Source organism: Balaenoptera ricei, chromosome 11 (genome assembly GCF_028023285.1).
Source record: "Balaenoptera ricei isolate mBalRic1 chromosome 11, mBalRic1.hap2, whole genome shotgun sequence".
In the NCBI taxonomy this organism is placed as follows: Eukaryota; Metazoa; Chordata; class Mammalia; order Artiodactyla; family Balaenopteridae; genus Balaenoptera; species Balaenoptera ricei.
The window spans coordinates 31,779,729-31,806,597 of NC_082649.1; the positions used below are offsets into that span (position 1 = coordinate 31,779,729).

Sequence of the window (26,869 nt, forward strand, 5' to 3'; positions counted from 1 at the left end):
CTTTTTTGATATGAGGCAGGGTTCCTCCATGTGCACCAAGAAATGTTTAATTTGTATGTATTTCTTACAAAGTCCAGGTTTGGGAGCCTCAGTGTTGACTCTTCAAGTCAGTAGTGGCCGCCCCACCCCCCAGGGAGGCTCAGGCCACAACCCCTCCTGGAGTTCCCCAGCGTTGGAAGGACAGAAGGCATCTCAAATGGGCTCCCAGTCCTTCCCCAGAGTCCACTGGGAATTTGGCCAGTAGATGTGCTAAATCAGGGTCAGAGCTCCTTACTGCAAGGGATGGGGGTCTTCAGTGCGTTTCAGGCCCAGACGGGAAGAAAAGTCGCAGGGCATAAAGATGTGAGAGGGGCCAAGGCAGGGGGCAATGTGTGGCCAAACCAGCCAAAGGCTGGTCAAGGGAGAGGAAATGAGTCCAAAGACCCCGTGGAGGCGGCAGCCCTGGTCTCATCAGGGGCTGGGCAGGACCAAGTGGTGCCCTGCACTCAGATGGGCACTCTTAGATGTCCCAGCTGTCAGCCCCACACAGCTATCAGGTTCTCAGTGAACCACAAGATTAACCTTGACCTTAGGAGATACCTACTGAAGTGTATAGGTATGTAGGAGTAAAGGGTTATGATGTCTGCCACTCACTCTCCAATAATTGAGAAGGGACTTCCCTGGTGGCGCAGTGGTTAAGAATCCACCTGCCAATGCAGGGGACACGGGTTTGAGCCCTGGTCTGGGAAGACCCCACATGCCGCAGAGCAACTAAGCCCGTGCGCCACAACTACTGAGCCTGCACTCTAGAGCCCATGAGCCACAACTACTGAGCCCGCGTGCCACAACTACTGAAGCCCATGAGCCTAGAGCCCGTGCTCCGCAACAAGAGAAGCCACCGCAATGAGAAGCCCAGGCACCACAACGAAGAGTAGCCCCCGCTCCACACAACTAGAGAAAGCCCGTGTGCAGCAACGAAGACCCAACGCAGCCAAAAATAAATAAATAAATAAATTTATCAAAAATGATAGTAGTAATTGAGCAAAATAATAATAGCAATAATATGAGAAAAAGAGAATGTGGACAAATGTTAGTTGTAGACCCTAGGTGAAGAATATGTAGGTATCTGTTTGTTGTACGATTCTCGCAACTTTTCTATCAGTTTGAAAGTTTTCAAAATATAAACTTAAGGGAATTCCCTGGCGGTCCAGTGGTAAGGACTCAGCACTTTCACTGCGGAGGGCCCGGGTTCAATCCCTGGTCGGGGAACTAAGATCCCACAAGCCGTGCAGCGCAGCCAAAAAAAAAAAGTTAAAAGAGGCAAAACACAGTGATTCTGCATCCAAGTCAAACATTTGATTTAGAACAGTCGCACTAACAGAATCAATTAACAGGAAAAGGCTCTCCAGAGGACAGTCAGTGCCTGCTTCCTGGACCTGTTCCTGTTCAAGATTGTCTTGGAAAGTCCAAAGAACCTGTGGATAGAGGCATGGAGTTAAAGGCTGTGCTCCATTATAAGACTAACAGTTCTCAACCACACACGGTGACACACGACCATGACATCTGCCCAAGGGCCATCTCGGGGCAAAGGGCACCATCCACTCTGGGAGAGGCTCTCTGCCTCTCTCGTCTCCATTGAGAAGCCTCTCAAAAGCCTGCTCTTCTGGGTTTGCCTCCAGTTTTTATGCTACTTTTTGAAGGTTCTTTGACCCACCAGCAGGTAGCAAACTCTGTAGCAAGGGGACCGCTGGCTGCCAACTGTCAAGCTCTTCAACTTCTCTTATCTCATTCTTCAGCTCGTTGGCCTTCTCCTTCACCCAGAAAGGCAAGCTGTGGGAAGAAAACAATACCCTGAGTTGAGTCCGTCTGATGCAAAATTTACAAACATCTTCGGCACTACATCCTCCAAAAGTAAGAAGGCCTCCCATGTTGGAGACAAAGTATCAAAATCAAACACCGTGTTAGTCTTCACCGTTTGCCCCTGCCCCAAGCCCAGATCTCTTTTGTGTCCCTCTCTACCCAAGAAGTTGACCCCAGTAGCCTGCATCACCTTGACTCCTCCCTGCCCCCACCTTTGAGCTGGGCTTGGCTAATGGGAGGCACCAACAGGAAATCAGAAGGTGGAAAGACAGAGGTTGGGGTATGTCTTATTGAGCTCCTCGGCTCCCGCCCTATCTCCTGAGGTACCCCGGTTCTGGAGCCGCTGTATTCTCCTCTGCCGCAGGTCCTTTCAGACAGCCCTTCTCCATCTCCTGCTGCTCTGTGAACCATGGGCCCTCCTCCTGCTGTTCAGACCAGGAGTAGTAAGAGCTTCCCACTGGTGGGAGCCCCTGGGTGCTTCACCCTCCCATGTGAGTTTCCTCAACCTGCCCACACACTGGTAAACAGTCCTTTCATTAAACTGTCTTCAGAATCCCACCCGAGTGTACTTTCTGCTTTCTGCTGGGACCTCAGCTAATACAGACACCCAGCGTCCTCCCAGGTCTGTTGAGATTTGAAAGGGCATATGCTGGGCTGCAGTGTGTGGGTTCCGAGAGGTACCAGGAAATGAGGTTCCTGGGATGAGTCAGAGCAGGAAGACGAAGAATGTTTTCATCTTTTGGCAGCTAAAATTTTCATATTTTTAGGGAGAAATGCATCATGATTGAGAAAATACCCTGATAAACCTGCTGAAGTTTCCTGTAAGAAGGAAGAGGAGGATTACCACACATAGTAATAGGTGGGAGTAATGGTTATCATTTAAAGCTGACAACCCAATAGTAGAAGCCCAAGTAAGAAAAGCAGGACGACAGACTTCCCTGGCAGTCTAGTGATTAAGACTCTGTGCTTTTACTGCAGGGGGCACAGGTTCAATCCCTGGTCAGGGAACTAAGGATCCCGCATGCCGTGAGGCAGTGGCCAAAAAGAAAAAACAGAAAAGCAGGATGAAGAGCAATATAGAAAGATATTAGCGTAAAGAACCAGCAGGATAAGAACACAAGCATTCCTAAACATCAGAAGAAATAATTTTTTAACTTTTGTTGAAATAATCAAAGAAAACAGTGAAAGACTCCAGGTAAATATAATACACATAATACATGTAACATAAACTATTATGATAGAATTGAAGTCAAATCTGTCAAATCAACAAATGCAAATGGCCCTAATTCACCCCTTAAAGAAAAAGATTTTCAAGTTGGCTCACAAAGCAAAATCCAATTCTTTGTCTGAGAGAAAGACCTAAAACAAAGTGATTCGAAAGTCTAAGAATGGGCAAAGGCATATTAGTCAAATGCAAACAAAACAAAGTAAGAGTTGTAATCTTAATATCTGGCTAGGTATAACATAGGACAAATGCATTAAATGAGAAAAAGAAAGATATTTTTATAATGCTAATGGCTACAATTAACAATAAAGATAGGGCTTCCCTGGTGGCGCAGCGTTTGGGAGTCCGCCTGCCAATGCAGGGGACACGGGTTCGAGCCCTGTTCTGAGAAGATCCCACATGCCGCGGAGAAGCTAAGCCGGTGCACCACAACTAGTGAGTCTGCACTCTTGAGCCCGCAAGCCACAACTACTGAAGCCCGCGTGCCTAGGCCCGTGCTCCGCAACAAGAGAAGCCACCGCAACAAGAAGCCTGCGCACTGCAACAAAGAGTAGCCCCCGCTCTCTGCAACTAGAGAAAGCCCGCATGCAGCAACGAAGACCCAGCGCAGCCAAAAATAAATAAATAAATAAATAAATTTTTTTAAAAAAAGAAATCTATAAAAAAAATAAAGATAGAAACACACTAATATTTGGACATTATAACACACCAACTCTTGGTCCGAGTGGACAAAATGAGTGGACAAAAATGAGTAAGAAAATATAAGGACTAAACAGAATAATCAATAAGATAAATCTTCTGGGTATGTATCTAACTTCGCATCCTGATGAAATAGAATGTACTTTCAAATGCATGTGGAGAGAGTCCCAAAATCGAACGTATATTAGATCACAGGGAAAATGTTGATAAGTTCCATAAAATAAAAATAATAAAAACAATATTTTCTGATCACGAGGTGATAAAAGTAAAAATGAATTACAAAATAAAAACCAAAAAGCTGGGGCTTCCTTGGTGGCACAGTGGTTGAGAATCTGCCTGCCAACGCAGGGGACACGGGTTCGAGCCCTGGTCTGGGAAGATCCCACATGCCGCGGAGCAACTGGGCCCGTGAGCCACAACTACTGAGCCTGTGCGTCTGGAGCCTGTGCTCCGCAGCAACAGAGGCTTCGATAGTGAGAGGCCCGCGCACCGCGATGAAGGGTGGCCCCCACTCGCCGCAACTAGAGAAAGCCCTCGCACAGAAACGAAGACCCAACACAGCCAAAAATAAATTAATTAATTAATTAATTAAAAAAAAAAAAAAAAAAAACCAAAAAGCTCTCCTACCTGGAAATTCAAAATCTCTCTATTAAGGAATTCTTTAGTCAAAAGGAAACTACCAATGCAAACTGCAGAATTCTTCAAAAAATAAGGATAACCTACATATCAAAATGTATAAGGTTCAGAATGGAGCTGAGCCAACATATAAGATCAGAGGAATGATACTTCCCTCAAATACAGAAATACTCCAATAGCTTGCTCTCTGCCTCTTCAAACTCTAACCGTCCTCCCTGGCTGCACTCATTTAAGCATATGTCTTTCTTTTCTTTTCTTTTCTTTTTTAATAAATTTATTTATTTATTTACTTATTTTTGGCTGCATTAGGTCTTCATTGCTGTGCACGGGCTTTCTCTCATTGCAGTGAGAAGGGGCTACTCTTCGTTGCGGTGTGCAGGCTTCTCATTGCGGTGGCTTCTCTTGTTGCAGAGCACAGGCTCTAGGTGCACGGGCTTCAGTAGTTGTGGCTCTCGGGCTCTAGAGCGCAGGCTCAGTAGCTGTGGCACACGGGCTTAGTTGCTCCGTGGCATGTGGGATCTTCCCGGACCAGAGCTCGAACCCGTGTCCCCTGCATTGGCAGGCGGACTCTCAACCCCTGCCCCACCAGGGAAAGCCCTGTCTTTTCTAACAAACTCTTATGTTTTGGAAAGCAGGGACCCTGACTTTTTGCTACACATAAAACCCCTCACAGTGCACACCTAGGACTACACATGGCATCTGGTATTTGTCAATCATATCTGTTGAAGATGTGAGCAGCCCAGGTGCCAGACTCCACAGACACTTGACCTTCAAAACCAAAAACCCTCCATTCAAACTGCCTCACCCACCTGCTGGGATTCAAAAGGTCCCTATGTGTTAGGTGTCTATGAGCTCCTCCATAGGAGAAAATAAACAATTGATATTTTCATAAAGATAGGATAATATGAAACATGCTGAGAGAACTCACTTGGGAATTTGTGGAAGAGGCTCAAGTGGAATAAATGTATCAAATTTCTTTTCGTAAGGCATTCTGAAAAACAGAAAAGGCAACCATAAGATTGGCATGGTTTCTATGGCAAAGAGATCAATACATCATTGTGTTCAATAAAATGTCTTATTTTCTGGTTTTAATTGTTACGTATGGGCTTCAAAACTGTTAAGGGCCATAATTATTTTTACTTTTTTACCCTTTTTAGTAAACATCATTAAAACAAACATGATTAATTTTTACTGAGGTATAGTTGATTTATAATATGTTTAAGGTGTATACATAGTGATTCACAATTTTTAACGGTTATACTCCATTTGTAGTTCTTATTAAATGTCAGTTATATTCCCTGTACTGTACAATATGTCCTTGTAGCTTATTTATTTTATACATAGTAGTTTGTACCTCTTAACCCCCACCTCTGTGTTGCCCCTCCCCCTCCCACTAGTAACTACTAGTTTTTTCTCTATATCTGTGAGTCTGTTTCTGTTTTGTTATATTTACTAGTTTGTTTTACTTTTTAGATTCCACATATAAGTGATATCATACAGTATTTGTCTTTCTCTGTCTGACTTATTTCACTAAGCATAATACCCTCCAAGTTCATCCATGTTGTTGCAAATGGCAATAATTTCGTTCTTTTTTATGGCCGAGTAATATTCCATTGTATACATACACCACATCTTCTTTATCCATTCATCTGCTGATGGACACTTAGGTTGCTTCCATATCTTGGCTATTGTAAATAATGCTGCTATGAACATTGGGGTGCACGTATCTTTTCAAATTAGTGGTTTTGTTTTCTTTGGAACATGATTGATTTTTAAAAATATTTTTAATATACTATACCAACTGTTTTTTCTTTTAATTTAATGACCCTCCCTTTCTCCTCAATGCTTAGTTGCAAGTACAAGTCAATCCAAATAGTAGTCACTAACCAACAATCTGATTCAGTATGAAAATTGAAGTCTTCATATTTGTTGATAATAACAGGAACAAAATTAACAACCACCTTTTTGTAGTCAAGAACCTGTGTATGATTTCAATTACACACATGTACATGTGCATACACTAAGGAACTAGGTACAGATTTTTTTGGAAATTCTCACCAAATATGTCTTGTTGAGATTCACCCCTTGTAAAATATAATTTATATGTAGTAGAAAGAAATACAATTCCTTTAAAGTTAACTAAATAACCCTAGTATTAACATACACTTACAGTGAAAAATTCCCTGGTGGGAGAGTTGATCCTGCTTTGTGGAAGCCTTTACTCTGTTCTGGATACATATATGGATTATCTCCTGGAGTTACCTTTGGGATTCCATTCCTGGGGTCAATAACTGTGAATGGTGTTTGAAAACAAAATCATAAAAAGGGCTGAAGATGATCCACAGATTTGCTGTAAGAATTGACATGACGGGCTTCCCTGGTGGCGCAGTGGTTGGGAAACTGCCTGCCAATGCAGGGGACGCGGGTTCAAGCCCTGGTCTGGGAGGATCCCACATGCCGCAGAGCAACTAGGCCCATGAGCCACAACTACTGAGCCTGCGCATCTGGAGCCTGTGCTCCGCAACAAGAGAGGCCGCAACAGTGAGAGGCCCGCACACCGCGATGAAGAGTGGTCCCTGCTCGCCACAACTAGAGAAAGCCCTCGCACAGAAACGAAGACCCAACACAGCCAAAAATAAATTTAAAAAATAAATAAATTTATTAAAAAAAAAAAGAATTGACATGACAATGGAAACAGGATAATTTAGTGTTTTATTATGAGGTGCATATAGGTATCTTAATGTTCTGTTTGTGATTGTCTCGCCTTGAGGAGATGAAAAGTGTGAGCCTAAAATAAAATAAAATAAAAATTAAAAATAAATTTTAATAAAACAGATTAAGAAAAACAAATAAAGTGCGAGCCTATGTTTGAAACGTTTTTTAAAAGGTGTTGTTATGATTACCTCACCCTGGGAGAGAAGAATAGCTTAGGTTTGGATGGGATGTATTGGTTTAAAATGAATGGTGAATCAAAAGTATCTGAAATGATCAGCATGAACTCTGACTTGAAATCTTTTCATTCCTGAACATTAGTGCACTTTGAATCCCTGAATCCCTCCGGGATTAGAGGCAGCTCTAATTGGGGCTCTGCCTCTCTGACTGGGTCTCAGGAGGAAATCAACTAATAAGGGTTCTGCTACTCCTTCTGACTCAAAGACTAGGGTAGTGTAGCAGTAGGAGGTGGCCTTCCTGGTGAAGAGGAGTCACGAAAAAGTCTACTGATGCTGAGCAAACACCGCTTCCTCAGCCCATGCTCTGACACCCAACCCAGCCGCTTCCAATGCCCCAGGAACAAGTAACTAACCACATGGAGTCAGCCTGGTACAGGATGGTCGTTTAAACCTGCACCTCTTACACCAGATGCATCTCCTAAGGGAATAATCCTGGACTGCAAGACTAACCACCTTGGGATCAGAAGCAAGGACGCATGGCTGGAAGCACAACCTCCTTCTTTGCTCACACACCCAATGAACAGGACCCTCTTTCTAATTTTTAAATGCTTGTTTTGATATTGCTCCATTCACCTGTACCCACAAGATGCAAGCCAAAGGGAGAGCTGGGGAAGATTTTTAATAAGCTGTTTCCTACCTGCCCAAATTTCTCTAGCTAACTCAGAAAAGCCATCTGCACAATTGGTGGAAGTACTTGAGTTACTGGAGTACTTGATTTTTTAATTTTCTATTTTTTACTCTTTCAAAACCCTTTTCAATAGCTAAGACTCTTCGGCTAAACTTTTTATTAGCTCTTAAGTGCAGGGAAATAACATCAACTACATCTGTGCATTGAGCGCTTCCTGAGGATGAAATGCTGAGGATTCAAAGCAAGGAGGGTGGAGTGACCCTATCTTTGGAAACCCAAACCAAGGTACTGACAAGTAAAGGTCAGGTGACAGCAAGAAGGGGTGAGAAGGGCTTGAACTGTGAAATCAGTCACGCCTGAGTCCAAATTCAGCTCTGCAATTTCTAGTTCTGTGCCCTTAAGCAGTTTAACTTCCCTAAGCCTTAGAATCCTCATTTATAAACTGTTTATTTCAAATGTCTACTTTGCATAGCTATCATGAGTACTGAATGAGAATAATCTGGACACATAATCAGCACTCAAGAAATGGTAGCACCCTGTTTGGGGAAAGTATCCTAGGAACTTGTTTGGAAAACCGGGGCTTTTTGAAGAATGCACTAACCACTCTGTCTCTAGACTGCTCTTCTAATCTACAGATCCTGGACTTGAGCTGCAGCATTTCCAGCATCCAGCCAACCTTTCAGACTGGTCCCCACAATCCGAATTAGCAAGAGCCAATTCCTTAATATCTACCCAGTTGCTACTGTTTGTCCTGAATTCAGTGGTTTTTGTTTATTGACAGACTCCTTGGTTTGTCTCAAGTCTGAAGTCAAGGGGAGATTCTGTCAGCAACCAAGGACCTCTCTGCTCAGTCCTGAACAAATTTTTCCTTCAATTGCATGGCTTATCCCTATACTTGTGCTACTAAACATATAAAGATATAATCTAAGTTGTTTAATATATATTGTGCAATGTTTAGTATGTTGCACCCTTAAAGCTATCCGTCCATTTATCTTTATTTCAAAAATCTGAACATAGGGCCAGCATATACTTCTGTTCCATGTTTAATGGTGAAATTTAAACGTCAATAAATAAAAATAGTATACCCACGTAATGCTTAAAAAAAAGAAATGGGGACTTCCCTGGCGGTCCAGTGGTTAAGACTCTGCGTTTCCACTGCAGGGGGCTCGGGTTCGATCCCTGGTCAGGTAACTAAGATCCCACATGCCACACGGCGTGGCCAAAAAAAAAAAAAAAAGAAATGGTAGCAGTTGTTATTATTATTTGAAATCAGGACTAGGCTAATACCACCCGCATCCCAATTTTTTTTTTTTTAATCTGGAAAATTCAAGGTTAGAGAATAGGGAATCTTATCTAGTTGGGGAGACAAGACAATAAAAACAGTAAAGGGAAGGAAGGAAGGAGGGAAGGAAGGAAGGAAAGAAGGGAGGGAGGGAGAGAGGGAGGAAGGAAAAGGAATAATAAACACAAAATTCAGGACAATGTTTACTTTCAAGTTAGGAGGGAAGTGATGGGTTAGGGTTAGGATTTGGATCATCATGATAATCTCATTTACTTTTGATATGTACTTGCAGTTGGCCCAATTCTGGCCAGTGAGACACAAGTGGAAGGAAATCTCCCAAGGACCATATGGGAAAACTTTTCCTTCCTTCTAAAAGGGGAAGGCAACAAGAGATTTTCCTCTTTTTCATGTCTTGAATATAAAAATGATTCTTGGAACTGCAACAGTTATTTTGTGACCATAAGGTGACAAGCATCAAGACAAGAAAATCCAACACTACAAAGAATGGTAACACACACACACACAAAAACGAAACGAGCCTACATCTTTGATGACATCACTGGGCAACCAGACTATATAGGTCACCTAGATGTCAAAGCTTCTTGTTAATTACATAATAAATATCTTATGATTTAAGTCTCTGATAATTTGATTTTTCTCTTACTTGTAGCCAAGAGCATGCCTAAGCAATAGAAAGCTAAACTTAATCCCTTCTTGATTTTTCTCAGTTGTTTTCAGACATAAACCAGTTAAATAAATCCTTCCTGGGAATTCCCTGGCGGTCCGGTGGTTAGGACTCTGCACTTTCACTGCTGTGGCCCGGGTTCAATCCCTAGCTGGGGAACTAAGATCCCACAAGCCGCACAGTGTGGCCAAAATAAATAAATAAATTAAAATTAAAATTAAAAAATAAATCCTTCCTGTTCTACCCTATGGCTGCATCTCAATTAGGAGTGGGAAGTCGGGGTATGCACAACAGGCTTACATGACATCAAGGCTTTAGTGGAAGGCTTTGGGTCCTGGGTCACTGTCTGCAAACCACATGGGTATCTGCTACTCTCTGAGAGTTGGCATCTATTTCTGTTGTTTGCTAAAATGGGTCGTCTAGTCTGACCCTTCAGAAGCCACCCCCCTCCACAATGCATCAGGTGAGGCACACATTTATTCTCAGATGACCCCTGGCTTGATGGTCGAAAATGCACCGTACAGTGGCCTCCCGGCATTCCAGCTGTAAGACCAGCTCTCCTAGCTTGCTCTCTCTCTCTCTCTCTGTCCTAACCTCCACAGTCTTTACAAGGCACAGAAATGCTGCTATTCTTCCATATCTCCTGGCTGGATGAGACCCTGAGGCTGGCTTTCCACCCAAACATTGCCCATAGCTATCACCACTCTCCTGCTCAGAGTCAGGCCAGATGCCACTTCACCTTGAAGCTCGAGGTCTTCCCATAGCCACCCTGTGAGGCAGAAGCCCCAGCTAGATTCACATCCGATCACCCACTGGCTTTTGATCTCAGGAGTTGGGCAGGACACAGGACTCCTAGAAGTCCCCATATCAGTGACTACTTTAGTCTGGCTTTTGGTGTATTCTCTATCCAAACAGAAGCCTTGGTCTTTTGTCTCTGCTACGAGTTTAAAAGTCTACTTTAAAACTCAAAAATGAGAGCTTTCCATTTCTTTCTCTTTGTATTCCTACTACAGCAATCTTATTCTTCCCTGAAGCAATGGCTGAATCCTGTAGGGGTATTTCTATAGAAGCATGTGCCATAAATGGTCCCTTAGTATTCAGAAACTCTTTAGGGTCTTTCAGTAAATCCACGATGGCTAGGTTGGGACAGGGGACTCACCAAGTTAAAGCTGAGGAGAGATGTATATAACTCCTCATCTCAACTACCTTTTATTAAATCAGCTGCTAAATAACAACACGTGCTTCAGGCTAAGGTTTACAGGATGTTTTCCTTGTAAAGAATTTAAAGTATGGGGACTTCCCAGGTGGCGCAGTGGTGAAGAATCTGCCTGCCAATGCAGGGGACATGGGTTCAAGCCCTGGTACGGGAAGATCCCGCATGCCGCGGAGCAACTAAGCCCGTGTGCCACAACTACTGAGCCTGCGCTCTAAAGCCTGCGAGCCACAACTACTGAGTCCACGTGCCACAACTACTGAGCCCACGTGCTGCAACTACTGAAGCCCGGGCACCCGGCGCCCATGCTCCGCAACAAGAGAAGCCACCGCAATGAGAAGCCTGCACACCGCAACGAAGAGTAGCCCCCGCTCGCCGCAACTAGAGAAAGCGCACGCACAGCAACGAAGACCCAACGCAGCCGAAATATAAATTAACTAATTAATTTTTTTAAAAAAGAATACACTTTAAAAAAAAAGAGAATCTAAAGTACGATTTAAATGCATATGACAGGCAGCATTTAATTAAAACATGAATTATTTTCCTCGGACTTCAGTGGAGGTTTCTATTAATAAGTATCTGAGAGAACTTATCTGATGACTTAAATGTCACATTAGCATTTTATGAAATCCAGAGAAAAACAAAAATGTAGATCAGCATATGTTGTGAGTTCTATGCCAAAAAGTGCAGTCTGCCAACCATCCCTTCGCTTTCCTATCTTCCTGGCTGCACTTGGGTGACCTGGTGACCCCGCAGGGCTGCCCCCAGCCACGTGATGCTGGGCCTGCAGAGTCATGACTCAGGAGTATTTCTGAACATTGCACAGTTAAGGTCCAGGAGGAAAACGTTACCATATTTCTTCCTCCCAAAGCACTTGTCCATCGTCCTCTCTGATAGGGACCTCCTGTTGCCGAGGAAGACCCCGTTAAAGAAACACTGCTTTCCAACATGGTAGGTGTGGATGTTGCTGCTAAGCCTTGGGTAAAATGTCCACTCAGGACGCTGCCCATCTTCTGCAAGACATCAGAATTCCTTCCATCAGCACTGCTCCCAGCGTCACAATGTAGCTGGAGGACAAAACACTGTGAAAACCCCCCCAGGCACTATCTGGCTATACAGCCTTTATTAACGTGTATAATTCCTTGGTTCCACATCACGGGCAGTGTCAGACTCTGTGGAACTAGGCACAAAAGGCAGGGAAGTAGGAAGAAAGCTATCTAAGAGGGCTTTCTTTTTTTCCCTTTTTACCCTCCCCTTCAAAAATAAAGCCAGTTTTATGGTTGGAAGTGATGTATGGGTTAGGAAGCTCAGAGACAGTTTTACAAGCACCTACAATCCAACTTTTCTCTAATAAGTGTGCAGGAAGAACAGAATGCCCATCAACCAGGGAAGGGCTGGAACACCCGTGGCATCTTAACCAGATGATACCTGGTGTTGGCAGCGACAGTGGCACATGCATGCACTACAGTGACACGGGGAAATGTGTACATACGATTATGACCAAGGAGAAAGGCTGCTCTGAGACCTTAGGCTAGTTACTGGACCTCTCAGTGTCTCTGTTTCCTCATTTGACCCTTTTCCTGTAAAATGGCTAAAGTGATTTTAAACAATAAAAGATCTCCTGACAGCTCTAGGGTTGCTTAAGAAACTCTTGTGCTCTTTGGTGGCCGAGAAGGAACACAGGCTTTGGAGGCAAGCAAGTTTGGGTTCTAATCCCATCCCTCCATTTCCTAGGTTCGCGTACTTGTATGGGTGACTGAATCTCTCCAAGCCTCAGTTTCCTTCTGTGTAAAATGGGTAGGTCTGTATTAGCCACATAGGTCTATATGTATTGACAAAGAAAGAGGTCCATGATCTATTTACTTTGAGTGAAAATAATTTGTGTACTATCTTCTACTAGTGAGAATATGGTGGTATATTACAAGCAATAAATATATATATACAAACATATATATAAACGTATACATACATACACATTTCAAAATTCTCAAAGAATATATATGACACTCTTCACAGCTATGGGGCAGAATGGGAAGATTATTGGAGAATATTGGGGTATGGGTTTTTATACTCTACAGACTTATTTATTGTTTTAGTATTTTGCTACAGTACATTTATGGTTTTTACATAAAAGCATTCTATTTTTGCAAAATACATGAAAATAGTTGCCCAGCAGAGTTGTTGTGAGAATTAGAGATGAAGTGTGTTGAACGCCTGGCACCTAATGGGCCTTCAGTGAATGGCACCCAACAGTATGGCAGCCTTCTGCAAAGACCCTGGGAGTGGAGGAGGACCTACGACTTACTCACTTGTCTGCAACTTAAGCAGGCTGAATTCCTGGGGATATTTATCTTTTCGGGCTTCAGGCAGTGAGGTTTCAGAGGACTGATCAGAATGTGAGGAGGAGGATTTCAGATCCAAATCTGCAGCAGGGCTGGAAAGGAAGCAGAAGGATTAGATTCTTCAATGTGCTTAAACTGGAAGTTAGAAGCTGATCTTACACTAGAATTCCCCTCATGTATGAGAACTAAGACTACTCCTCGATAAAAGTCCATGAGCATATAATTTATATATTCACAATTTGAGGGGACTGAAATATATTCAAAAGGTGCATGCTTAAAAATTTTAGTGTCCAAAAGTTAAATATAGAATTATCGGGGACTTCCCTGGTGGTCCAGTGGTTAAAAATCCACCTTGCAATGCAGAGGAGGCGGGTTTGATCCCTGATGAGGGAGCTAAGATCCCACATGCTGTGGGGCAACTAAGCCCGCGCGACGCAACTAGAGAAGCCCGTGAGCCGCAACAAAGAGCCCATGCACTGCCATGAAAAAAAAGATCCTGCATGCTGCAACAAAGATCCCACGTGCTGCAACTAAGACCCAACGCAGCCAAATAAATAAATATTTTTTAAAAATTATCATATAACCCAGCAATTCCACTCCTGGCATATACCCAAAAGAACTGAAAACAGACCCTCAAACAGATACTTATATAAGAATGTCCATTGCGCCATTACTCATAATAGCCAAAAGGTGGAAACAACCCAAATGTCCGCTGATAGATGAATGGATAAATAAAATGTAGCATATACATGCAATGGAATATTATTCAGACATAAAAAGGAATGAAGTTCTGATATATTCTATGACATGGAAGAATCTTGAAAACATTATGCTAAGTGAAATAAGCCAAACACAAAAGGACAAATATTGTATTATTCCACTTATATGAAATATCTAGAATAGGTAATTCATAGGGACAGAAAGTAGATTAGATTAGAGTAGAGTACCAGGAAATGGGGAGAGGGGAGAATGGAGAATCATTGCTTAATGGGCACAGAATTTCTGTTTGGGGTGATGAAAATGTTCTGAAAATAGATAGTAGTGACAGTTGCACAACAGTATAACTGTGAGTATAACTTAATGCCACTGAATTGTACACTTAAAGTGGATAAAATGGCAAACGTTCTGTTACATATTTTTTACCACAATTTTTTAAAAAATGAATGATGCGAATTCCCTGGCAGTCCAGTGGTTCGGACTCTGTGCTCTCACTGCCGAGGGCCCGGGTTCGATCTCTGGTCAGGGAACTAAGATCCCACAAGCCATGCGGTGTGGCCAAATAAATAAATATAAAAATTAAAATTAAAAATGCATGATATACTGATACATGTTACAACATGAATGAACCTTGAAAACATTAGGCTGAATAAAAGAAGCCAGACACCAAAGACCAGATACTGGTGATTCCATTTACGTGAAACATCCAGAACAGGTAAATCCATAGAGATAAAATATAGATTAGTGGTTTCCAGGGCTGGGGGGATAGGGGACATGGGGGTGACTGCTAAAGGGTACAAGATTCTTTTGGGGGTGACAAAAATGTTCTAAAATTGACTGTGGTAATGATTGCACAACCCTGTGAATACACTAAAAACCACTGACTTGTACACTTTAAACCGGTAAATTATATGGTATGTGAATTATGCTTCAAATAAAGCTGTTGCCAAAAAAGATACGTGTTCAATTAAACCATTGACTGGAAAGAAAAAATCAGTCAGTATAAAGAGAAGAGGCAGAAATAATCAAAAACAAACCTAGACTGAAATGGCTGTAATAACAGAGCATTACATTATGTTTAATAACGAACTTCTTGGCAGTCAGAAAGGCCTACAGCAAACTGTTGTGAGTGTCAACAGAAAAAGCAATCACTTCTGGTCTAAGTGGCCTTGCATTTGATAGATGGCCTTGGACAATGCTTTCAGATGTAGTTATCTGTTATCAAGTCACAGGATCTTTTTTCATAATATTACATCATCCTGATATTTGAATTGTTTCAAACCAACTTCATACTGATAGTCTTGTTTGCCCCCTACAAACATCCTGTGATATAGGTGGGGTCAATAGAATCATTTCCATTTGCAAAGGAAATGCGCCCTCAAGGCAGCTAACGATAAAACACACCCTAGACAGAGGCAGAGCTGGATCTCCAGGTTAACTCCAGACTATGTTGCCTGCAAGTCATAAAGAACCTCACAAGTCTTGTATAGCTCGATCTCTAGTTTGTTTTTTTTTTTAATTTATTTATTTTATTATTATCATTACTATTTTTAATTTATTTTTGGCTGCGTTGGGTCTTCGTTGCTGCACATGGGCTTTCTCTAGTTGCGGCAAGTGGGCGCTACTCTTCGTTGTGGTGCGCAGGCTTCTCATTGCGGTGGCTTCTCTTGTTGCGAAGCACCGGCTCTAGGCACGCCGGCTTCAGTAGTTGTGGCACGCGGGCTCAGTAGTTGCAGCTCGCCGGCTCTGGAGCACAGGCTCAGTAGTTGTGGCACACGGACTTAGCTGCTCTGCGGCATGTGGGATCTTCCCGGACCAGGACTCGAACCCGTGTCTCCTGCATTGGCAGGCTGATTTTTTTTTTTTAACATCTTTATTGGAGTATAATTGCTTTACAATGATGTGTTAGTTTCTGCTTTATAACAAAGTGAATCAGCTATACATATACATATATCCCCATATCTCCTCCCTCTTGCGTCTCCCTCCCACCATCCCTAACCCAATCCTCTAGGTGGTCACAAAGCACAGAGCTGATCTCCCTGCGCTATGTGGGGCTGCTTTCCACTAGCTATCTATTTTACATTTGGTAGTATATATAAGTCCATGCAGGGGGATTCTTAACCACTGCACCACGAGGGAAGTCCTCGATCTCTAGTTTTTAATAAACATATCTACACTAATAACTTTGAACTTGTGCAGTGTGCAGATAGAGCAAAAATGCAACAACTCAAAAGTCCCCCTCCCAGTTCAAAACGTATGATAATTTTGACACTGGGGTGAAATATGTCTCTTCTAAATATTTTTTATATATTTGTGTTTGCCGAACAAACTGTGTAGAAAAGATTGCAAGGATAAAGGGAACTTTCCAAAAGAACTTTAGAAATGTCCATCTACTTTGTTTTACTCAACAAACATTTATCTGAGTACATTTTGTGGCAGGCATTGCTCTAGACACTGGGGATCCAAACAGTCCCTACTCTCAGGAGCTTAGGATCAAGGGGAAGAGGACATGGACAGATAAACAGATGATTGTGGAAGAGTGGGTAAATGCAGAGTTGGAGAAAGCAGGTTTTGCAAAAAAGTAGTATAATATGATATTAACTGTGAAAAATAAATACATATTTCTATGCATAAGAAAGAAATCGATTTTTTCTCATGCATATAAAAAAATAAAATGTTAACATTGATTCTCTAAGAGATAAGATTATTGTGATTGTTATTTTTAATACTGTTTTTTATATTTTCAAAATTTCTACAACGAACTTAAATTACTTTCTTTATAACAAAAATTGTTAGAAAAAGGTTTTCAAAACATTTGACCATAAAATAAATATAAACAGAGCAAAGTACAGAATACTTTTTTTCTAAACACAGTTTTACAAATAATTTTAAAGCCAACATCCAGGAGAAGAAATAAAGCATGGCCAGCCCTTTCCTCCCATTCCCCAAAAACCATCTGTGTGTCCATTTCCCAGAGAGGTAACCACTATCCTGACTCTGACTGTTATGGTAATCATTTCTTTGATTTTCTTTAAGATCTACCACCTGTGTATGTATGTATGTATTCCCAAAAAATATGTAGTTTAATTTCACCTTCATAATAGCCAGCACTTGCACAGCCTGTATTGTATGCCAGGAGTCCTCTAACCTCTTTACAGTATATGTATTACCTCATTTAATCCTCACAACTGTGAAGTATTACCCCCATTTTTCAGATAAGAAAGCTTCACCAGGAAGGTGAAGTATTTGCCCAAATTCACTCAGATGCCAAGTGACAGAGTAAGATTTGAACCCAGTCTGGCTCCAGAATCCATGCTCTTACCAAATATGTCACACTACCTCTCAGACTGTTGGCCGCCTGGTCAGAATTGACCCCAACGTTTACAGCGCTTCCCTGGACACTTACTTACTCTGGGTGAACAGACCCTCTGCCGGGGCTGAAAGGCCCACTGACGCTTAGACCTGTTTCAATAGAAGATGAGGGGCTGACACTTCTGCCAGAGGACATTATGTTGGCAAAGCATCCCTTAGATTCCAGCAAATCATTGAGTTTAGTACCTGCAACACATAGATATCACCATTTGATTACATTCATGAAAATACCTCCCACTTTATCTTGTTCCCTAGATGATAAATAATTTCTTTTTAAAAAATAACATTTGTGGGAATTACCTGGCGGTCCAGTGGTTAGGACTCAGCACTTTTACCGCCATGGCCCGGGGTCAATCCCTGGTCAGGGAACTAAGATCCCACAGGCTGCATGGCGTAGCCAAAAAAAAAGTTTGAGCATTTACTGTATACTTGAGATTGTGTTAACATCTTCACACATTATCTCATTTAATTCTCATAACAATGCACAGACAGAAGTATTACTTATCCTTCCATTTTACAGATGAGAAAACTGAGGCTCAGAATGTTGAGCAACCAAAACCACATAGAAAATAAACATGTTGGCCCAGGTTGGATCACAGCTCCTGTAACACTAAAGTCTAAAAATGCTAACTTCTGTGTTAGATTGCTTGCCCCCCCGGCCACATAGTTCACCTACTCTAAACTAAGTGGAAGAAAGAAGGTCTGAACTGAGCTATATATCACTGTACATCGTATTGAGCATCTCAAGAAAATTCCCCAAAGGATTTATTCATAGAAAGACTAGCGAGTATAGCTGGTGATCACAATCCAAAGAACTGTCTTCAGAACTTCTGTGGGTTCCCCTCCCACTGCAGTGTCATCATTCTTTTATATCACATCTTCCCCACCAGACTGTGTCTTATTCATCTTAGTAGCACTCGGAGCAGTGCTTGGCACAAATAGATATTCAATAAATGTTTGAGTGAATAAAGGGCAAAGCATTATAACTCCCCAACCACCCACCATTACAAGTCCTGAAACCCAAGGACAGTCAGATAGAGAAGCACACCCACTGTCTTCACTCTGCTGTACAATGACTCCTGTGCGAAAGTCAATCTGTTCTCTCATCATTTTATATAGGTGTGTGCGTTGTCCAGTCACTTAAAAAAAAATCAGATGACTGGATATTGCACTTCTTTATGCACACCTTCAGAGAGCACAGATGCTCCACAGATAATGTAAGCTCTCAGTTATAGGAAAATTTTAAGAAACAAGAGTCGGACTTCTCTGACTCTGGAGTACATTTTTAGACTGACTGCTGTTCCACCTACACAGTATCATGATTCACATGTATGTGGCATATGCCAGGCACCTGGGCAAATTCCCACCATCTGTCAGAGGAACTGACCCTTAGCCAATTCTTTATTCGTTTCCTATCAACTCCCTCTCAAATTCATCCACCAAGTGAATCATATTTTTTCCACCTTTGTCAAGTCCCAACCCTACCACCAAACCCTTTACTCTTAAGAGGACTTTGCCTGTGACTCTACAAAGTTTAAAGGCCAGCTGAGCTACTTCCTCCCCTCACAATACCCCCATCCTGGGGTTTCTCAGGGTAAGGACTGTTGCATACAGAGTTAACAAAAAAAAAGAGGGGGGTGGGGGAAGGAAGATAAAAACAAAAACAAAATAACAAAAAGTATAATAAATAATTTAAAAATACAGATTCCCAAATCCTATTACAGACCCATCAAACTGGAATCTCACGTGGTGAAGCCTGGGAACCCACATTTTTAATAAGTCTCCCTCTACCTCTTAGGCCCATGCTTGGCAGTGAACTTCCTCCTCTTCAAGCCCAGCTCCATCACTGCCCTGCATTCTATCCTGTCCCTCTTCCTGACTCCCTATATGTGTCCAGTCATGAAAATCACCTTGAGGCACTTGTTCAACATGCAGATTCCAGGGCTCTGACCCAGACCTACAGGGAACAACCTGAGAATCAGTATGTTTAAGAAGCACCTCAGGGGACTTCCCTGGTGGCACAGTGGATAAGACTCTGCGCTCCCAATGCAGGGGGTCCAGGTTCAATCCCTGGTCAGGGAACTAGATCCCACATGCATCCCGCAACTAAGAGTTAGCATGCCACAACTAAGGAGCCTGCGTGGCCCAACCAAGACCCAGTGCAACCAAATAAATATTTTTAAAAATAAAAAGAAGCACCTCAGGTGATTCTCAGAGCCAGCCAAGTGTGGGAAGAGCTGCTCTGGAACATGGCACAGAGCCTAGAGCAGCCCTCGGTACATGAGGGCCAACTGGTTGCTTGAGGGGTGAGTAGCTGGGTTGCAGTGGGGCCCAGTGGAGGGCAAAGCTGTGAAGAGAGAGCACAGGTCCGCCGCAGCCCCGGACACGGAACCACAAATGTGGTGTCAACAAATATAACACAGACCACACTCTCTGACCACAATGCAATACTATTAGAAATCCATAATAAAAAGACAGCCAGAAAACATCCATAAGCTTGGAAACTCAAACCACACCTCTAAATATTTCATATGATAGAAGAAAACATAATGGAACTCATGAGGTACTTAATGATCAGTGACATGTGTACAATATATCAAAACCGTGGGATTCAACTAAAGCAGTAATCAGAACCTAGAACCTTAAATGCATAAACTGTATTTTGCTGAATGTAAGACATTGTAATAATATTACTATTCTACGTACCACAAAGAACAGAGGCTGCCAATTAAATTACGGCACACGCTTTATCACTTAGGACTTTTATTTAATACTTATTGAAATACTTATTTCAGACTTACTTAGATATAGATTTTAATCACATATCACTCGTGTGCATATTTGAAGAAGGAAAATATAAGCAAAATAAATTGGTTAAGGCATTCTTAAACCTTACATTCAAAAGTCTGATTACTGAATCACTTTTCAACTCAACCCCTAACGGTCAGATTTTCCACCTAAATTGACCTCACACCTGCATTATTCAGTGCTCATCCAGCAAAGTTTATGACAACTACTTCACATGGGCTACTAGGCCCACAGCACTGGTAAGACCAATCCAATTTCAGAGACACAAACTGTGAAAAATATCCATCTTACAAGTAACAGGTTATAGCGTTAAAAAACAAAGATTCCAAAATTAATGACCTAAGCTTTCAATTCAAGGAATAAGGGGGAAAAAGGCAAACATCTCAAAATGATAAGGAAAGAAATCATAAAATAAAAGCAGAAATGAATGAAATAAAGAAGATTATCAGAATTATGGCTTCATGGAAAAACTAATAATGTAGATAAAGTTCAAGAAAAAAATCTGAATACAAGTAAACAGTATAAGAAATGAAAAAGAAGCCATAATTACAAATAAAATAGAAATAACTTTACCCATAAAGAAATTGAGTACCAGAAATATCAAATAACTTGCTCAAGGTTACAGAGCAATGGAGTATAATTTATAAAATGTAGTTTAATGTTACTGACAAAAACCCTGACAGATAAATCAATAGAACAAATAGCAAATGTAGATAGAATAAAATTTTATGTGATAACAGTGGCATCTTATCTCAGTGAAGAAAGGATAGATCATTCAGAAAAGATTGCTGGAACAACTAATTAATCATTTGGCATGAAAATAAAATTAAATCTCTCTTATCCCAAAATAAATTCCAAATGAATTATAAATTTGAATGTAAAAATTAAAAGATATACCTGAAAAATGATAAGTGAATGTTTACATAGTGTCAGAGTGGGGAAGTTATTTCTAAGAAAGATATCAAATACAGGCAAAATAAAAGAAAGATGCATAGATTTAAATACATATACATTTAAAACTTCCATAGCAAACTCTAAACTGGGAGGAAATTTATAACATACACGATAAGAAAAAGAGTTAATAATCATGACAAAGTGTGAGTTTTTTAAAATTTGTAAGATGAAAATAAATACCCAAGAGAAAAAAATGGGCAAAAGACATGATTAGGTAATTCATTAAACACACACACACAAATAGCCTACACACGTTTGGAAAAAAAGTTCATCCTTACATTAGTAAAAGAGCTGAACTTAAAATGAGATACTATTATTCACTATCACTTTGCAAATACCCACAGCTGGCACAGCTTGGAGAAATGGCATTCTTGTACATTGTTGCTGAAAATATCTCCATCTCACTGAAGAGCAATTTGGCCATTTATGTCCTCCAAAGCCTATGAGAAGTGCCCTTTTCATCCAAGGTTCTACTTCTAGAAACACATCTATGAAAAAGGTGTGAAATGTATGTATAAGGATGCAGAAGGGACCCACACATGTAGAGAAAAAATAAGATCAAGGGCAGAGATGTCTTCTAGGTTGAGACTTGTATGTCAGTTCTGAGTTACTTATCATAGCATTTACTTATGACAGTATTTGCCCAGAGGTTTTAAGAGGAGCTGCCTTTTCATAGCCTGGAAATATTTTACATTGTATATTGTATCGGCCACTAGAGGACAGGAGAGCTCACCAAAGCAGGGATTGGCTGCTAGGGATGGTATCAGAGGGGGCCCCTCATAAGATTTTTGGGTTTGTTTTTTTAATTTGAGGGGCAAAATGTAAATGTATTATGCAACCTTGAGTAGCACGCAGTGAAATCACATCTACAAATGTAGCCTATTTCTTTGTTTGCTTAAGAAGTTTCGTGCTGGCAACACTCTAGAAAGTGGCCTGTGGTTGCTATAAGAGAAGACTTGTCTGACTGGCCAGGGTGGGAAGAGCAGTCTCTCTGCTCAAATGGCACATTCTCCAGACCCAGCTGACTTCCGGGTCTTCCTAGTAGTAATTCAGCCTCATACACGACCTAGAGACACTTAAGCATGACCTCAGGCTGCCCCTCCACATCTCCTCAGGTAGGAGAAGAGGACTGGAAAAGCAAGTCTGAACCCACCCATTCTGATACTGATGTTCCCACTGTGTAGAGTAACATTGAGTTACTTTCAGCAAGTCAATGACCTGTTGTGCCCAGCTCCCAATGCGTATCCCACCTCTCTATCTAGCACTGTAGGCTGGGGTGAGGCACTGTAAGCTAAGGAACGTCCTTCTCGAAAGGGTCACCATTCATCTTGATAATTGTTACTCAAATGCAATAAAAATCCAGTGAGCCATAAGATAGAAAATCCTAACAAGTCGCTAAAACTCTATGAAATATGAAAAGATGGTCCAACCTTAAGGACCAAGAGAAGGTTCTGATGACTAGAAAGGAATCAGAAAAGAAAAAGAAGAAAAAGAAGAAGTTTAGAAGAAAGTCTGTTTCTGGGACTTCCCTGGTGGCGCAGTGGTTAAGAATCCACCTGCCAATGCAGGGGACACAGGTTCGAGCCCTGCTCCGGGAAGATCCCACATGCCGTGGAACAACTAAGCCTGTGTGCCACATCTACTGAAGCCCACGTGCCTAGAGCCCGTGCTCCGCAACAAGAGAAGCTACTGCAATGAGAAGCCCGCGCACCGCAACAGAGAGTAGCCCCCGCGCACCGCAACAGAGAGCAGCCCCCGCTCACCGCAACTAGAGAAAGCCCGTGCGCAGCAACGAAGACCCAACATAGCCAAAAATTAATTAATTTTTTTAAAAAAGATAGAAAGTCTGTTTCTTCGTAACATCTGTGGAATTCACGATAATTATTTCCATTTCCTTAGGCAGGAATAACATCTTACATAACCAAGGCACTTTCACACAATTGTCATCTCAGCAGATTTACACCATAGCACTGTCTGGTGGGGAGAAAATAATACAGCAAGCCAAGTTAGTTTCCCATCCCTGCTTATCTGCTCAACAAACAAACTAAAGATCTAGGATGGTGGTTTTTAACCCTTTTTTTGGATCACAGACTCCCCCAAGAATTAATCAAAGCAGTGGGCCCTCTCTGCTGGATAAATGCATATATCCCCACAGTTATGCATTCATCCTCGGCTGGTTCATGGAGCCCCTTTCCTTCCTGAAACCCGTGGGCTCCGTGTGAAGCTGAGCTCAGATGTGGTGTCCTGAGTAGACACCCCTACCCAGCAGAAAAAGAAGCCATGGATCTTTGGTTAATGTGGTCTGGAGATCTCAGATGCTGGTGCCCTTCCAGTACCCCTAACTCAGAAACCTGAAGCCCCTCCACCCACCCTTAAAACAGCAGGTCCCTCCTTTATCCCTGGTCAACCTGAAAACTGCAGAAAGGTCTGGAGCTTAAAGCTAGAATCCCAGAACCTTTTTCTCCTTGCTGAACTAGCCACGTTGGGCAGTGAATGGCTCAAACTCCTACTGCTCTACTGGCGCCCGCTTGTAGGTGGGTAGTAAATCATACCTCCATCCTCTCCCGGCACTTACAAATTAAGAGATCACAGACCTGGAATACAGGAGACCAGAGACCAAGCTCAGATCTGATGGGGCAGAGACAGAGCATTCTACAATCCCTTTTTGCAGCATGAAGGCCACCCACCTATATGTACTCACTCAGAGGTTTTCTGAGAGACTGGGGCTGTTCTGCTCCATGGCACTGTTCTCTGAAGGCAAATGCGCTCCCAAACATCCTCCTCGGCCTTAAGAACCAATCATGCCATCCATTATTTAATTTAAACCTTTCACTAAAGTGTTCATAATTTCCACCTGAGTTGTCCCATCCAATAAACAATGCCACAAATCTAATATATGAGCAAAGATTTAAAAAAAAAGAAGAAGAAGAAAGGCCCTGGGCTTTGTAGACCGTAAGACTCATGTCAAATCCCAGTTTCATCGTTTATTGACTGAAGCACTGGGCAGGTCAAACCTCTGGCCCCCATTACTCTTTGTAATATACCTCTTTACTGTTAGGAGATCTGAGAGGTCATTTATGAAAGCTCTACTTTGATGCTGCTCTCTGCCTTATCAGATCTTGGGTTAATACAGACAGTATTAATACAAGTAGTTCTTTTTACATGCTCCCAAACTAGCCTCCTTTTAAACTTCAACAATGCCGTCTTGGGCTTCCCTGGTGGCGCAGTGGTTAGGAATCCACCTGCCAATGCAGGGGACATGGGTTCAAGCCCTGGCCCGGGAAGATCCCATATGCCGCAGAGCAACTAAGCCTGTGCGCCACAACTACTGAGCCTGTACTCTAGAGCCCACGAGCCACAACTACTGAAGCCCGCGGGCCTAGAGCCTGTGCTCCGCAACAAGAGAAGCCACCGCAGTGAGAAGCCCGCGCACCGCAATGAAGAGGAGGTCCCGCTCACCACAACTAGAGAAAGCCCACGCAGCAACAAAGACCCAACGCAGCCAAATATCAACAAATAAAATTAATTAATTAATTTTTAAAAAATGCCTTCTCACTCTAGTGTACTTGGATAGGGCAACCAACTCCCACCCAGCCCTCCTGATTTCTTAAACTCAACTGTATCTCCTCTCTCCTTTGGTCATGCCAGAGTCTCCTTTCTCTTGAACCTTCTCCAGCTCACTGCTGCAGATCGCTGTGTAGATGGGGGGGAGATGACAGCCCCGTGGACAGTTTCCAGTGTCCATGGACGCAGCTATGCATGTGTCGGTTTTAAATATTAAAAGCAACCTGGAGACAAAGAAAAGACCTTTTCAAGAAAGGCATCAGTCAAAGCAAACAGAAACTCCACGGGCCATTGAAAGTCAAGAGGGCAGGGTTGGCCTCTTAATAAGAGCTTCCCTCCCACCCTCTGATTGGGCGTTTCCCGGTTTGGATGCCCGCGGAGCTCCCCTGGGCTCTCGCCCCGCCCACCGAGATGCGCCTTCCACCCCTTCCGCCAGGGGAGGCTTGGCTCTACGCTCGGAGACCTCCAAGGAGGATGCAGCCGACATCAACGCACCAACCCCAACCGGCAGCCGAACTGTCGAACGACGGGCCGAGGAACCAAGAACCAAGGGCAAGAGGGACGCCGCCGCCACCTGCTCCTCCAGCGGCGGCGCGTTCTGGGGTTGCCAGGACACCTGCCCAGCAACGAGCGGCAGCCGCCTCCGGCCAGGCGGGGCTTCCCGGGCCTCCTCCCTCTGTATCCCGGGGCTCTTTGGGCCTCCGCACGTGATGGAGTCATTTGAAGGGGCAGAACTAGAGTCTCCAGCCTTGGTGGGGCGTCGTGGGCAAGGACCGCTGGAAAAGCGGCTTAGTGTTTCTGGATTTTTTTTCTTTTCTTTTTAAGAGTTGTGGTTCTTCTCCAGGCAATTTTCATTATCGGGACTGTAGCCTCTGGTGGCAGTGAAGGATAAGCCCTCCACAGAGCTTGCAGATGCCCGCTTATAATTGGCATGGATTAGACAAGATCACCTGCCACTTCAGAGTGCCTTTTCTGGGCCAGGCTCCCTGGTGGATGTTATCTTCCTTAAGCTGCCAGCTGCATTTTTCAAAATAGAAAGCTGAATTTGAGCAAGGGCTTGCTCAAGGTCACCCAGAAAACTGAGTTTCATTTCCAAGTTTTCTTATTCCAAATCTACCACTCTCTCCATCATACCAACTTAAACTTATCTTACTAATACTTACCAGCATGTAATCAATCGTGCAGGCAAAGCTTTTCTCCAAGTCTGGTTTAAGTCCCTCAATTCAAATTCTGGCCTAATTCCTCCCTTGGTGAAGTGAAAAAAAAAAAAAATTAGACTGTGTTTTTATTTTTAATAATCTTTTTAGTGACTATAAAAAAATTTTTTTACTGATTATTACAAAAAAGTGGTCATTGTAGAAATCTTGAAAGATATTTTAAAATACTGTTAATACTCATAATCCCACAATCTAGATAAAACACTTATTTCTGGATATCTATTTCTGTATAACAAATTGCCCCCAAATTGCTTTAAACAACAACAATCATTATTATCTCCTGATTCTGGGGGTTGGCTAGGCTAAGCTAGGGTATTTCCATTTGGGATCATGTGGTTGCAGTCAGAAGGTGGCTGGACCTTTCTCACTCATATGTCTGGTGACTTGTGTTGACCATAAACTGGGACCTCAGCTGGGGCTTTAGCCATATCACCTACGCATGGCTTTTCCATGTACTTCTTCGAAGCATGGTGTCTGGGTTCCAAATAGGAGCATCCCAGGAGAATCAGGCAGAAGCATCCATAGCCATGGATGTAAGGAGAGGGAACTTTGACTACACCTCTCACTGGGAGAATCCAGGTCACATTGTATGAAGAGCCTAGGGGGTGGGGGACCTTGTTGTAACCATCTTAGAAAATACAACCTGCCACACCACTACTAATATTTAGGAGTTCTTTTCTCCCTGTCCTTTTTTCTATGCACATAAGTGTTTCTGTTTTCGCTTTTGTTGGGGTTTT

At 42.5% G+C, this 26,869-nt stretch overlaps 1 protein-coding gene across 5 annotated transcripts in view; it reads right to left on the reverse strand.

The window, feature by feature from the left end:
- Positions 1 to 1,026: 1,026 nt before the first annotated feature.
- The window catches only part of SPATS1 (spermatogenesis associated serine rich 1), a 53,883-nt gene continuing 28,040 nt past the window's right edge, over positions 1,027 to 26,869 (reverse strand). For 2 of the 5 annotated variants that reach the window (XM_059938590.1, XM_059938587.1), the window contains 8 exons: positions 26,079 to 26,161; positions 24,970 to 25,139; positions 17,628 to 17,775; positions 13,468 to 13,592; positions 12,010 to 12,171; positions 6,570 to 6,690; positions 5,328 to 5,390; positions 1,027 to 1,809 (listed from right to left, as the gene is read on the reverse strand). In XM_059938590.1, coding sequence (XP_059794573.1) covers positions 1,662 to 1,809; positions 5,328 to 5,390; positions 6,570 to 6,690; positions 12,010 to 12,171; positions 13,468 to 13,592; positions 17,628 to 17,775; positions 24,970 to 25,096 — 894 coding nt within the window. In that variant the 5' untranslated portion in view covers positions 25,097 to 25,139; positions 26,079 to 26,161 and the 3' untranslated portion in view covers positions 1,027 to 1,661. The remainder of the gene's footprint in view (positions 1,810 to 5,327; positions 5,391 to 6,569; positions 6,691 to 12,009; positions 12,172 to 13,467; positions 13,593 to 17,627; positions 17,776 to 24,969; positions 25,140 to 26,078; positions 26,162 to 26,869) is intronic. The other 3 variants (XM_059938589.1, XM_059938591.1, XM_059938592.1) reach the window with 3 other exon arrangements.